This window comes from Neolamprologus multifasciatus, chromosome 4 (genome assembly GCF_963576455.1).
Source record: "Neolamprologus multifasciatus chromosome 4, fNeoMul1.2, whole genome shotgun sequence".
NCBI classification, from domain to species: Eukaryota; Metazoa; Chordata; class Actinopteri; order Cichliformes; family Cichlidae; genus Neolamprologus; species Neolamprologus multifasciatus.
Genome location: NC_140442.1, coordinates 3,248,343 through 3,263,264, shown reverse-complemented (window position 1 = coordinate 3,263,264; position 14,922 = coordinate 3,248,343). Strand labels below are relative to the sequence as shown.

The window sequence follows — 14,922 nt, the reverse complement described above, 5'->3', positions numbered from 1 at the left end:
TGGACATAATCTATCCTGTTATACGTTATACATGTATTTCATCATATTTTGAAAGGCAGTGTTAAATAACACTTTTACACACCAGTTTAAACTATAATAATCTCTATATTAATATTTCCCCTAAAAACTGGAAAAATAATTAAAAGTAAATCTAAATGTATGCGTACTTGCTAGATACGTACTACTTTGATCAAAGCCAATGTTTCCGACTGTCACTGAACGCACCTCTGAAGCAACTCTTTTTTTCTTTTTTTTCGAACGAGCCGCGCTCCCCGCCCTCCCGGTGCTTTGACGTCACCGGCATCCGTCTCCGCACATGGATGGAGGAGTGTAGGAGCTCTGACAGCGACACTCCTCCCTCTGCCCTCCTCCTCCAGCTATTTGCCAGCCGCCCTCAACGACAGACAGCCAGCCGCTCGCCGACCTGCTGCTGCGCGGAACCCTGTTGTCTCCCTCCGAGCACCAGCGTCGTTTATTCCACCTGCGCGGGACCTTCACGGACCGGCCAGCGAGTTCGGTCGCCTCTTTTTCTTTTGTTTTCGGGGGGGGAATTTAAGTCTTTGCGAGCTTTGTTCTCAAATTGCCCTTCAAGACATATGGAGAAAATGGCCAGACCTCTTCCTATAAACCCAACTTTTCTGCCGCCGACTCACGGCGTGCTGAAATCCCTGCTGGAGAATCCGCTGAAGCTGCCTTTCCACCACGATGAAGGTACGTTTAAACCGGGCCAAAACTTGAAGCCGCGAGCGCGCACTCTCGGCCGTGTTGTTTACGTGCGGGCTGTTGTGGTCATTCAGTGCGTAGATTTGACAGATCGGAGGCGATGGAGGACACTTGTTCGCTAAATCCACCAGCTGTGACTTTCCTGTTAACGTTTTTGCGACGTTTGTCGATGTAACGTTATTTATCACAGATCGCTGTCCGTCTCCGTTAAATGTGAGTTGACTGACAGGTTGACGTGAACTTTGGCTCGAGCTGTTTAGCATCTACTTGTCATGTAAATTAGCGCAGTGCGTGTTAATTTTCACGCTATGTGCTCCCGACTGCGCCGTTTTGAGCTCGCGGGCTCCTTCTGCAACCTTTAAACCCGCTCGTCTTCTTTGGGATTTACAGTAGCGCCCCCTCTGGCTGCCGATAGAGGGCGTTGTTTCCGTTATGAAGCTGCTGCTGTTTGCGCGCTGTTTGGATTCTTGGCTGTATTGAGTGAAAATGTATTTAAATATGAGTGGAAAGCAGGTTATTAATATTTAAAAAGTGATTCTATCCAAGTTACAGGTTTCTATGTGCATTTCTATGGTTTTATTTGTCTGTGGTGTAAAATGTTGGACTTTTGTCACCGCTTCAGCACACTTGGAGCCAATACTTTTAATGTTGCTTACATTATTGGAAGATGACACTGAAATCCCATCAGAAATAATTTATTGGCACGTTTTATTAAGTTAACATATTATTTTGTTATTTTTAACATCTGGTGCCTGCACAGATAAATAAAGTATTTTAAATTCGGTTAATCATTTAATTTGGTCCCTTTTGGAAAATTGGTTAAACTGACCCTTTTTTATAAACACGAGACGCTGTCTATTTATAACCAAGATCTGACCCGTGATTTCCCTCAGTAAAGCAAGACAATAAAATGACTGTGTGCAAACATTTGCAGGATTCGGGAAGGACAAGGAGAAGGAGAAGAAGCTGGACGATGAGAGCAGCGCAGCCAGCCATCCACAGTCGGCTTTCCTTGGTCCGACCCTCTGGGACAAGACGCTGCCCTACGATGGGGACAACTTTCAGCTGGAGTACATGGACCTGGAGGAGTTCCTGTCGGAAAACGGCATCCCCGCCAACTCGGCCCAGAGCGACCAGGCCCCGCAGACGGCGCAGCCGCCTCAGGCTCCTCTGCAGCAGGCCCCGCCACCTGCCCCGCCCACGCCCTCCGTGGTTGACCTCAGCAGCCGCGCCACCACATCGGTTCACACGGGCATGGCGCCTCAGACCTGCCTCCACAGCCCCAGCACAGCAGGTAGGCAGCCTATGCAGTGGAGCCTATCATGCACCTCAAAATAGTTAGTTGTACCCTTTCAGTGTCGGTGTGGGTGGACGGAGGCCTCGAGAGGTCCGTCCTCCTGTTTGCTCACCTGGTGCAAGCACACTCTCGCCACATTTACTCACTAACAGAACAATATCTTGTGCGTTTTCTCATTTAGCTCCTGATTGGAGCGTTACATCGCACCTGAAATTCACACTGACACACTTTAGTCCTGTTATACAGCCCTGCACTGAACTTTGGAGCGCCTGTAAGCAAGCTCAAGTTCAAGGGTGGTGTCCAATCTCATTCACAAAGCTCCGATTAGCAGAACAAATCTTCCCGCACCGACCGTGTCACGCATTAGTCATGGTCATTTTCTGTGTTGTGTTTCTAAAGTTGTATTGTTGCCTTCAGATTCACCCTTTTAAAGTTAGTTTTCATCGTCTTCATTCAGAATAAATCCCTGCTGGGTTTGGCAAACACTGACATCGGCTGTTTACATTACTCAGAAATGTGACTCAGAGACTACTACATACCGCTGAGCTTCATTTAGTTTGCACACATACTTCTTTTCAGCTCAGTGATGTGACTTTTGAATGAATTTTAAGGTGCCGTCTAATTATTTCTTTAATCCTCAAAGCATTTCAGGTGTTAGAACCGTGTTTTGTTTTGGTGCAGAGCTCCATTGTTTCAGTGACGTGTTGATAAGCTAAAACTCCTCATCCAGGAAGATTTCTTTTATTGTAATGAGCTAACATTAAGTGGGCAGTTTGCATTTAGGCGGAGGCGCTAAACTGTGTGACTGAGTTTGTTAAGGCGCTGCCAGATTCTGTTTGGGTTTTACGCCAGACACCAGAAGGATTGAAGTCATTTTAAAGGACCGGCCTTCGGTACGAATGTAAACAGAGCGAGGTCTCTGCATTTAAAGGGAAGCAAGAAGTTCTTTATGTTTGTTACTCGATGCTCAAGTGGGGGCGTCCTGATTAAGTGAGTGCCTAATAGTTTGAGTGATATTTCAATCACACAACCGATAATCAGGATGAACGTGGATTGATCGGACCAAAGACTTTGGATGATAATAGAGGATGACCGGTGATTTGGCCTGACATCAGATGGGTCAAGGTCGACTCCTCGTCTATAAAATCACTCTTTTCTTAAAAGCCGCAAACAGAGTCCCGACATAAATGCTACGCAGCTGTTGTACTGCCACCTGAAAAGAAAACTCCCCCCTCAGCGCGTCGTGTCCCTGAGTTTGGAGATTAGGAAGGAACAAACCTTGATGAGGTATTGTCAGCATTGTGTTGGCTTTACTCTAATGTGCTAAATACATTACACAGCACCAAATCTTGGCTCTTGAGCCAAGTTGGGTCATGGAAAGCTACCAAAATACTACCAGGCGTTGATAAGAAACAATCGGGGTGAAAGTCCAAGCAAAGAAGGTTCAAATGAAAGTTTAATTAGCTACATTTTATTAACGTTTATTGACCAAGTGGCTTTTACTGCGTCATCGTTATGTATATGAAAGCGGATGATTAGTATCGGCATTGATTGATATCTGTCTGTCGTTCTTTATGCTAAGTGCTCAAAGATGGTGTGATGAAGAGCTAGAAGACATAATAAAGACTTGATCGTATTCGCGGCAAAATATCCAGCTGTTACATTTGTAACACCTGTTGCCTTTTAAGCCTTTCTATCCATAAAACAGTAATAAAAACCAAATATTATGACCTTCACCTCTCAGCGTTTGCGCTGAACTAGCTTACACTGCTTTGTCTTCATGATGCAAGCGGCTAATAGTGGCGCTCTCTCTGACGCTGTAATCGGCCAACGTTTCTGTGGCGTCGGCTGTGAGTTTCACCGTGTTTGCACGACAACAATAGCGAGGCAAACATTTAGAAAAGTGTGATTTTTATTTTTTATATTTATATATAGACCATTTCCTGTTACCATTTATAATAAAATCAAATGAATAGACTTAATAACATCATTATATATATATATATATATTTTTTTTTTTTTACAGTGTGTGTGTGTGTATATATATATATATATATATATATATATATATATATATATATATATATATATATATATAATTTTTTTTTTTTTTTTTTTTTTTTTACAGTGTGTATATATATATACACTGTAAAAAAAATATATGTATACACTGTAAAAAAAAAAAAAATATATATATATATATATATATATATACACTGTAAAAAAATATATATATATACTGTAAAAAACGTTTGAGGGTCAAGTGTTTTCCTCTTGAAAAATGTTTATGCAGCAGTTTAATGATGACTTTTAAAGAAGCAAGTTGCTGTGAGTGCTTTGATGTAAAGTTTTCGCGTTGAATGCATCAGCTGTGAAATTGTGGGCCAATATCAAAGTTATCCAATAACAGCTCGACCAGCGGCTGGTTCCAGTCCATATTTCTGCTGTAACCAATAGCTGACCCATTTTACAGTCTTTGAGCAGTTGAATGCGTTTTTGAATGTCAGCCAACTTAAAGTTCATGCAACATGACGGCTTTATTTGTGGAAATGCTGGCGTAAGTTCACAGGGTTCACACTGGGTGACGTATCAGTGCGAGCACATTTTGACATTTGATTACCAGAAAACGCTAAATGCTTATTTTTGATTGATTATAGTTGAACTGGTAATTAACGAATCATCCAAAGCAACATGTAACAGCGTACCAGTGTTAGGTTGTATAGAAAGTTGTGCAGACTAGAGTTTGAGGAGCTAACCTTACTCACTGGAGGTGCATCTGTACCTTATGGGTTTTGGCTGGGTGCACATGTGCATACAGACACATGCATATGTGTGTGTAGGTGTGTGTGTTCTGCTTGGGTCTGTCTCCGTCTGCCTCTTCACATTTGTCTCTCACGTGAACGCAGCTGGGGTTTCCTGCAGCATGCCGGGCCATGTGACGGACACATGCAGGCGCCGTGTGCAGCGCCGAGCTGCAAACAGGCGCTTGTCACGGCACGAAACCTGCCCACTTCTCTCATCTCCTCCTCCCTCCGTCTCTCACTCACTCTCACTTTCACGCTCCCCACCTCTCCTTCCCTCCCTACAATGCTGTCCACTTCCTGTCCAGTCTTCCTCCCCCTCCCTCGCCGGGCTCAGCTCTAAAACAGCCTCGGACTCAGAGCCAAGGCACAGGCTGTACCCTGCAGAGATCACATGGACTCGGGTGTGCTTCGGTCACGTGAGCGCAATGTTGTTCCAGCTCAGCGAGTCTAGTCTCGTCTAACCGGCCGCACTGCCACCATCGTTGAGCGATACAGGCAGCTGATAAGTTATCACAAGCAACAAACAAATAAAAGAGAGGGGGATGGTTTTCCTCAAGCTAGCGGCTGGTTCAGAAGATGGACTCTGCTACACTGTTGGCAGGAGGCAAAGGGGAAGTCAGATCTAGGAGGGGTCAAAGGATGTGTTGTGGCGCATTCCACTAAGTTATGAAAGGTGGCTTGATGAGGGGGGAAAATGAGCCACGGTGAAAAATATCTCTCCGCTTTGTTGTTGTGGCCACTTTCCGCTGGTCTCATGGAAATGGTAGCTTTCCTCTGCAGGACCAGCCCGTCCTGCATGAGTGCCCTCGAGGAATGAAGTCCTGTTGACTTACTTAATGAACGGGGTGGGGGTGGGTGCAATAGTTTTAGACAACAATGGAGCCCCATGGCCCAGAGGTATAATTAATATCTGATTTAGGACGCTTTAATCAAATTTGTTTTGAGTTGATGCATTTTTGTTTACCTCGCCACCAGGATTTTTACGTCATTCAAATACGTTTTGACTGCCAGCTTAAAGAAGCATCATTTAAAGCCAAAATAGAGGAACAGCACTTGTGCCCTTTAACGCTTTTGCACAGTCGAGCGACTGCCGTTGGGCTCGTGTCACTCCGAGGTCAGAGTTCTGCCGCACACAGATATGACCACCAGCTCCGCTTATCGCCGACCGCCGTGTTATCACCCACGCAGCCACATGATTACACTCACAGTGAGCTCGATACGATCATTTAGCGTGACAACAGCCTGTAACCACCGAAAGAGATAAAGTCCACAAAGGAAAACAAGTTCCTCAGGTATTTCTCAGACAGACGGGCTCAATCCTGCTTTCACGCAGCTTTTTATAAGACTACCTTTCATGCCTTGTTAATTTTAGATTTCCTGGTCGGGGAGGGAACTATTTTGTGCATCCAACTACTTCCTCTCCCCTGGAATGTGCGGTCCATTAGTTTAGGATACTGCAGGTCAATGAACGGGCTTGTGTTGTAACTCTGGTAATTAGGAAATCTCAGTGGCTCGTAAAGGTGATTAGGGTGAGGTTGGCTATTTGCAGGTTGGCAGACAAACTCCAGTTTTAGTTGGTAAGAGGCTTTGCTCTCCAGCAGGGCTCGGTTTATGAATGGTGGTGGAAGAGAGTTCAGCTATTTGTATCTTAGCTTACAGACAGATTTATCTCTACTCTGGAAACGGTGACTCTACTTACCGACTCGACCTTAGTTGGCTTGCTAAAAGATATTATTAAAAACACCTTGTTCACCGAACAAGTTTGATCAGTGTTGCTCGTTGTCTAGCCTGCAGCCTTTATCTCAGATTGAGGGTTTTTTTAAGTATCTATACTCATAATTATAACATTGAAAATAATAATAAAAAGCCCGCAATACCATGATAGACCAACAGGGGGCTACAGCCAAATATGTTGACATATCAAAAGCTGGTATTAAAAATGTTATTTTTTATTATATAATTCCAGTTTTTTCAAATAAGTTTAATGCTGAATTTTCAAGAAAGTTAATAAAAAGGTTGAAGATATCCAACTGTAACCATTCCCAGGAAAAAATGCCAGAGAAAATTCCCTTTTCCTCAGATTTATGAGCTGATAATTGGTCATTTTAATACTCCTGCATCGTTTTTCCGAACAAACCTGCTTCAGTGTTGTTGTCCTTATGCTTTCTATGAGAAATCCGAAGCAGGGTGGCCACTCTCTCGAGGTTTTCTCGTCATGTGATGAAGGAACCATCACTTCCTGTGGTTGGGACGGTGCCTCTTGAGGGGCAGACAGATGCAGAGTGAGCTTTTGCTGTTTCTGTTTTAAATGCAAGTGTTCTCAAATCACGGCATCCAAAAGCAGAAAGCGGTGCGACTGTGTGCACGCTGCATGAAGGTCTGCAGCATTCATTGGCCACGGCCGCTCACAAGTCCAACAATTTGGGTCATGATGTACGAGCTGCCAGTGGATTGGCAGCTCGTGGGAATGTAGGCCGCTGTGACTCGCTTTATGCACTGTTTTTTTTTTTCTAAGTGGGGAATACAAATGGGGTTTTTAATCACAAAACTAATTAGTGCTAATGTGATGAATCACTCGGTAATTGTTCAGCGAACTGCACTTGTTGGCTCAGCTTGAGATTGGTCGGAGAAGTCTCACACGACAGGCAGGTAGAGATGGGGGGGGGGCTGCTGATAGCTTTCAAGATGCTTTGAGAGTCGACTTCCTTGAGATCTCTAGACAGAGTTCATTATAATAAGCGCGTAGATCGTGTTTGTCTTCGTGTCTTGTAAGAAGTGAGGCCTGCGTGTGTGTGTGTGTGTGTGTGTGTGTTTCTTTGTCCTTGTAAAGTTTGTGTGCTTGCACCACCTGCTGGGCAAATGAGGCACAAAGATTTTCTTCTATAAAAGTAGCCACCTGTCCTCAAGTCAAAGCCTGACGTCTCCTCCTGCTGCTCTAAGATGTGTGCAATCAGAGGAGAGAAAGAGCGTCCTCCTTTGTCCTCGGTCCAGCTTTAGAGCTGCTGATTGGGCCTCATTCGTGTTGCCTCGCTGCTCGCTTTAAATAGAAGTACAACTCAGAACCTTAAGGGCGCTGCTTCTGCCAAAATTAGAGGTGCTTATTGTTTAAGTCCTGCTGATTTCAAATCACAAAAGGCTTTCAACATGTAGCTCTTGCTGAGAGAATTGCATGCTTCTGTGCACTTACTGACAGCTAATGTGTCTAACTTTTGTCCTCAGCCCGGGACACCCCCAGCCCCATCGACCCAGAGTCCATTCAGGTGCCCGTGACCTATGACCCCGACCCAGCAGACCTGGCTCTGTCCAGCGTGCCGGGCCAGGAGATGTTTGATCCGAGGAAACGCAAGTTTTCTGCCGAAGAGCTGAAGCCGCAGCCGATGATCAAAAAAGCCCGCAAGGTCTTTATCCCCGAGGACCTGAAGGTGACCCGCTGCTCCATCTCTTTGTTTGTGTTTATAGCCGTGGGAGATCAGATTTCATGTTCTGGCTGAAATGTTGTTATGTAAGAGTGTGAGAGTCTGAAGCAAGTCAAACAATGAGGGGGAGGAAGACTTTTGAACTATAAGCAAAACAATCTGTGTTCTTAAATTCAACTCATGCTAAAAAAAAAAAAGATAATGGCTACATTAAAAATTCAAGTTGGAGATAATATTTACATATCAATTAAAAAAAGGGTTTTGCATTTGAAATGTAGGACTGGGGATCATTTAAATTTATTGAGCGTAGCGATTTTGCAGGATTTACACCTAAATCCCGGACGAGCCCCCATTTGTTTCTCCAACCATATTTATGAATAATTATTTCACTGAAAAGGAAAACACATGAAATCTGTAAGTCTGCACTAACGGTGTAAAGTGATGCATGTATGAGTCGTGCATGTGCAGCAAAACAAAACTATAATTCGAACAGTAACGTGTTTCTGTTCTCGCACACAGAGAGGTACGCTCTATAACTATATTAGGAATATCCTCTATTTATGACATCATACAGAGCCAAAAGTAGGAAAAGGTACTAAAACGTTAGTGTTTAGAGCATCATTATTTGTGAGCACGTTAAATATGAGCATTCACCCTTTTAACTGTATACAGATGACAGAAAATAAGGAAAAGCTTTCAGCAGTTAGAATAAATCACTGTCTCCCCCTAGTGGATGGATCGGGAACAGGCGTCACATTCAGAGCTGTGTTTACTGTTTTTCAGCTCAGACTCTTGACCTCCCCCTCCTGTCCCCACTGTTCTCCGCAGGATGATAAGTACTGGGCCCGGCGCAGAAAGAACAACGTGGCAGCCAAGCGGTCAAGGGACGCCCGGCGGCTGAAGGAGAACCAGATTGCCATCCGCGCCTCCTTCCTGGAGAAGGAGAACGCCGCTCTCCGCCTGGAGGTAGCGGACTTGAGGAAGGAGCTGGGCCGCTGCAAGAACGTTCTGGCTAAATACGAGACCCGGCACGGGCCCCTGTGAGCCCTCAAAACCCCACCCTGCCCATCCAGCACCACCACCATGCCCCCTCCTTCCACCTGACACCCACTCTACTCCCCAGACCTCCCTTCCCCTCGAATTTGAAGGACAATGTGTCTCTTTTGGTGGCACTGAATCCCCCCCCTCCAGTACCCCTGTCCCTTGAGCCCCTTCTCCTCCCACACCAACACACACCTGTATGATTCTGGTATTTTTGACTTCTATCATAAGCTTCAATTTGTCTGTACCTTCTTTTAATTTCTGTACACATTGTTTGACTAAATATATATACATATACATGGATAATGATATATATATATTTACACCTGCATACTTCCCACTTTAATGTACTGTGAGGAGTCATGAGCCAACCCACCAGCTGAATCCCCGCGCCCGCTACCTTCCACCTTTTGAGAAGTGATGCCATGTTTGTTGTTCACTTTCATACCGATTTTATACGTGACATCAGGACTGAAAACTGTCGTTTCCTTTCTTCTTCGTGTCCCCGTAACGAGTTTAAACACCCGCTTCCTGCTTTAAACGTGCGTTTTGTTTTGTTTTTTAAGCCCTGTTAAAGTTGTCTTCTTCTGTTAACAACATCATCTTTTTTTTGTTGATGTTGTATTTTAGTTGGGTAATTCCCCCCCCCTACGTAAAGAAAACATGTCTCTTCCTCTGCAGTCATGCCCATTTTTATTTCCTTCATCTCTCTCTCGGACACTGAGCAATAATTCCTGTCCACCGCTAACCCGACACAAGCATCTCTCAGCTCCGCCTTCTCTCCACATCGCATCCTAGCTCACCTCCGTTAACTAAGCTAACGTTAGTTGACATCTGCACTAATGCGTGTCTCACAATCTGATCCGGTGCAATGTTTCCACTCGCTCAATTTCCTCTAACTCATATTTATCTACCTTTTATTTCTCAGATGGAAGATTGTTGTTTTGACAAACAAAAAAAAATATATATATACACATATATATTTCTGTTGATATAATTGTTAGTATTAATACTACTCTTGACATTGATGTTGTTTAGCCTCCTTGTTTTTCAGATTTAAGCATGATTTCTTTGACAGAATGAAAAGCTCTTTGCGGTTATTTTCTCCCTTTTTTTCTCCTTTTTTTTGTTTTGTTTTTGCAAAGTTGTCGATTCTTTTTGCTTCTGTTCAACTTAGCATGATTAATATGAGTGTTTTTACTTTAGAAATCAATCCAGACGTCTGTAGTCTCTCCTCATAGCTCTATGTTCGCCTTCTTTGAAGATGGCTGTATGAATGTAAAAGGTGTTGACAAAAAGAGTTGGATGGTGTTGTCCAATACTGTGGTTAACCCAATCGATTTGTTTACTGCAGACCAAAACGATTCACAACAGAGATGATATATTGGTTACAAGAGATATGTTTATATAGACCTATTCTATAAGTTGTTCTTTTTGTACAGTATTTTTCCTATACATTACTGAACTATGTATTTTAAAGGCACAACAGATCCAGAAAATAATTAAAGAAAACAAATGTATAACTCAAAGACAAATGCATATAGTGGTATTTTGATATTCTGTAACAGGTAGGATGTGGTAGGTTTACAGAGATTTGTGGACATCCAGCGGCACCCAAAAAGCTCCCGGGCATCGTTATTATTATGACACTCTGGCTTGTGTAGGTGGCACGTTTAGGCTCCCATATATTCTCATGTAACTCAAAAGAAGAGTTCAGAAGAAAGATTTGGGCCCGCACGCGTTCACCGCGGTTAGCGTCACAGCTTCCCCGGGGATCTGAAGCTGCCCGTGAGCAAGCTTTTAATTGAATTTCCTGCTACATAATGAAACGCTTCACACAGCTCGTTGGTTTTCTTCTTCGATGGGATGAAGTTACTATGAAGGAAGGGAAATCTGTCGCTGGTTACTCTTGCTGCTCCGTGCGATTGGTTCCTTTGGCCAATGCACTTGTAACGTGTCCCGAACCTGAGTGATAGACACTGAGAAGCTTTTTTTCTTCTTCTTCTTTAAACAAAGGCTGACAGTGAAGATCTAAAACGTTGTTGTAGTGTAGAAACTTCCCAGCATTCAGTCCAGCTGAATCTTCAGCTCGTTTGTATGGAAGTTCAGATGTGCCAGCATTAAAATGAAATTAATGGAATTTTTCTGCAATGGATCATCTGGTAACAAAATTACCACCCGCCACTTTTTTCGTCCTTATCCTTGTTTTTCTACACGTAATAAACTCAGTTTGTGGTTTTATGTGCTGGAGTATTGGAGATGATATTCCCAAATCTGGAATTATTCATGCAATCCAGCATGTATGGCATTTTCCACATGAATAATGTTACATTCCTGCGTTTTTAACACAACTCACATTTTAGTAGGTTAAAGTCTAATTTATCTATTTGCATTTTGAAAGTAAGTAAATCTCTATAATTGGTAAACAGAACTTTGATTTGAGTAAATGATTTTATTTTCTTACTGGCATCTTCTGGACTTGTTATCTTTGTGGTGACGTGTTGAAATTTTAGTCGGGAATTTCCATTTTGTTCTTTTCGAAGTTGGAAGAAAAAAGGAACGACCCCAAAAAAGGCTGAAATCCGCCCAGTAAAACAAAACTCACACATTCCAGCCTCAGAGTCTGTTGAACGTAATCTATTGGATCCAAAGGCGTGCGCGATGTAAAACGATTATTTTTTAACTCATCATCTCAGTGCTTTAGCGCTTTAGACGTTTCCTTCTCCATCTCAGCTGCACCGGCACACGGGAGAGCGTAAACAGAGTTTGCGGTAAAGACTGGAACGATGCCTCCAGAATCTCCGGAGCGCCTTTCTATGAAATCGTACGCCGTGCGTGTATATATAAATACAGGAAAAAGCCAATAATGAACCCACGTGTATCCCAAAATGACCTCACTGTCAAGTGATTTCACTACCTCACCCGGAAATGTTATCCATAATCCTGAGTCTATTCCAGTGCCTTGAATACACCGACTGTTTCCCAGTCTCTCAGCAATGTAGAGTTTTCATCGCAGCGCCACTCGGATAGGTTCAGATCTGCACTGAAGGGCTTCTTAGTGCATCAAAATACCTACACATTATATATACTAATAACTCTCATGTCTTATTTTGGACATTACACCAGAACTGTAACCATTGTATTCATGGCAACACCAAAAGACTGTTTCAGAGTGTGCGGCTTAGAGTACTCGGTCTTGCTTGTCATGGAATGGATGCATAACATTTACTTGTGCTGTTCAGCCCTGAGCCTCTGTCTCTGTACATTGTAGTGTCTAATAAAATCCCAGTGCTTTTCTGCTTTGTCGTATTTTTCTGCCCGGTTACAAAAGATCGCAGACGTTTGGTAAGAGTCGGTGTGGCACTGAACTCTGGGTCAGACTCGTTATTAAAAACATGTTTTCTGATGTTAATTTGTGACTTTTACAGCTTCTTTGTGCCTGACATGAAAAGCATCAGACAGGGACGTGATTGTTGAGCTGGCTGCAAACAGTGTGACAATCAATTTGCTTTTTTTTTCTTTGTGTCAGCATCCTTATTTAAAAAAACTGGCACACAAAACAGGAAGCCTTAGCCTGGATGTCCATGATGACCCAGTAACTACCCTGAAAATCCAGTAAAACTGAGAAACTAACTAATTAACTCAATCGGTTAAATATTTAAACTAAAACTAGAAAAATATACTTTTGATGGATGAGTAGTTTTTAAAGTAAATTGAACTGCACATCAATCTTCTCTTCAAAAGCACTCAATATGTGTTGTGTGAGCTTCTACATCCTTCATTTACTTAATCTGAAGAATCAGTTTTTCCTTAATGTGTTCAGTAGGGATGGGTACCGGTATCTGGCATAAACGGTAGTAACCAGACCGAGAAGCAGCGCACATTTCGGTGCTTTTTTTTCCTGAGCTGTGATACACTTTAGATTCTAGCCAATCATTTTACGTTTCCGAGGATAGTAGGCGGGTCCAGGTACGTACGTTCTTTTAGAGCAGAGCTACAGATTAAAAATGCCCAAGGCGAAGCCATCAAAAGTCTGGCTGTACTTCACAGCAAAGGATGCAAACTCAGCAGCTGCAACAAGTGCTTTAAGCTGATACTGTCAAAGGAGGTAACACCTCAAATCTTATGAAACACCTGGCGATGCATAGCATTGTTTTTAAACGCCGAGAAATACGCCGTATTTGATAGCTTGCTGCGAGACCTCACACCGAGCACATCTACTGCAGGTGTGGTGCCTGTTATCGGACCCGGAGCTCTGCCAGTGTAGCAGAAATGATGAGGATGATGATGCAGCAGCAGCCGTTCTTCTCTGAGTGAGTAGCTTAATGTTGTCCGTGTGTAATTTACGTTGAGTAGGCTAACCACGTTATTACATTAATGCATGTAAGGTGAACTAGCAAACATCATCATAGCTACATGCGGCTGTCTTCTTGTTTGATGGCAGATACTCCCTTCACCCTGGACAAAAAGGCTAAAATGACCAAAGAAAAAGTGGAAAACAGTTAAACATGAGAGGTTTTTGGACAAAGTTTGTGTTTTTTCCATTGTTTAAGCTGCTTCCAGCCAAGAGTGATACCATATATGCCCCATAGCTGCAGAAAAGGCTAACATTGTTATCTTTTTACAAAAAAACAGCTGAACATGAGAGGTTTTTGGACCAATTTTGTGTTCTCCATTCTTTAAGTACCGGTATCAGATAAAACCTAAACGATACCCATCCCTAGTGTTCAGGAGTTTCCACTATGGGGTGCCGGTTTAACCGGGTGCGTTGAGGGGACGCCCACATGCTGTAGTGCTGAGAACGGCCGGCCCGGGTTCGAGTCTGACCCGCAGCCCTTTGCTACATGTCTGTTCTCGTTTTCCTGTCGTTTCTTCACTTATCTAATAAAACTGAAAAAGGCCAAAAAGAGGCTCCACTCTGAGCACTTCCTGAACAACCAGCCTTCTTGTCCCATAATCACAGACACTCGTCGGCGGAGGCTCAACTCATCCTCTTCGAGCCACGATCTGATTCCTTGGGCCAATAGCTGCAGCTCGTGGCTGTAGGTGAGGGTGGGAATGTAAATCACCCAGTAGATCATAGGTGTCAAACTCTGGCCTGCAGACTAATTACATTTGGCCTGCGAAGCCATACCAAATTACTATTAGAGCTGGCCTACTGGTATTATACAGCTAATATATATATTGTTTAGTATTAAGCTTTGCTTGTTCCATATTCAGTTTTTCAGCAAAACTTGTTTGAGTCCATAAGAAAAGATTCATTCTTATATCTGGAGGAATAAATATATTTCAATAAATATTAACGTTAGCCCGCGACTTTGTTCCAGTTTTGAAATTTGGCCCACTGTGTATTTGAGTTTGACACCCCTGCAGTAGATGGACCAGTGGGATCACAGGATGGTGACCTCAGAGATATTTCCTGCTTTGTGTGAAGAGAAATGATGCTTTGTGTCTAAAAAACACAATTATCCTATTGTTATTGAAAGAAACACAAAGTAATGTAAATATCACACCGAATACTGAATCCTGTTTGGATTCGTGCTTCAGGTCCTTGAATCTCTTTTTAAAATTATGATCATAAAAGTTTAAATTAATAAGCTTAAGTGTATAAATCAGGCTTGATTCTCACTACCAAAAATAT

The 14,922-nt window shown here is 43.0% G+C and overlaps 1 protein-coding gene across 1 annotated transcript; it reads left to right on the top strand.

Annotated features, from left to right (window-relative positions):
- Positions 1-336: 336 nt before the first annotated feature.
- hlfa (HLF transcription factor, PAR bZIP family member a) lies at positions 337-12,580 on the top strand. Its single transcript, XM_085158189.1, has 4 exons — positions 337-711; positions 1,658-2,017; positions 8,044-8,246; positions 9,069-12,580. Exons 1-4 carry the CDS (start codon positions 597-599, stop codon positions 9,282-9,284), a joined length of 894 nt encoding a protein of 297 aa, XP_085014315.1. The 5' UTR covers positions 337-596; the 3' UTR covers positions 9,285-12,580.
- Positions 12,581-14,922: the final 2,342 nt, after the last annotated feature.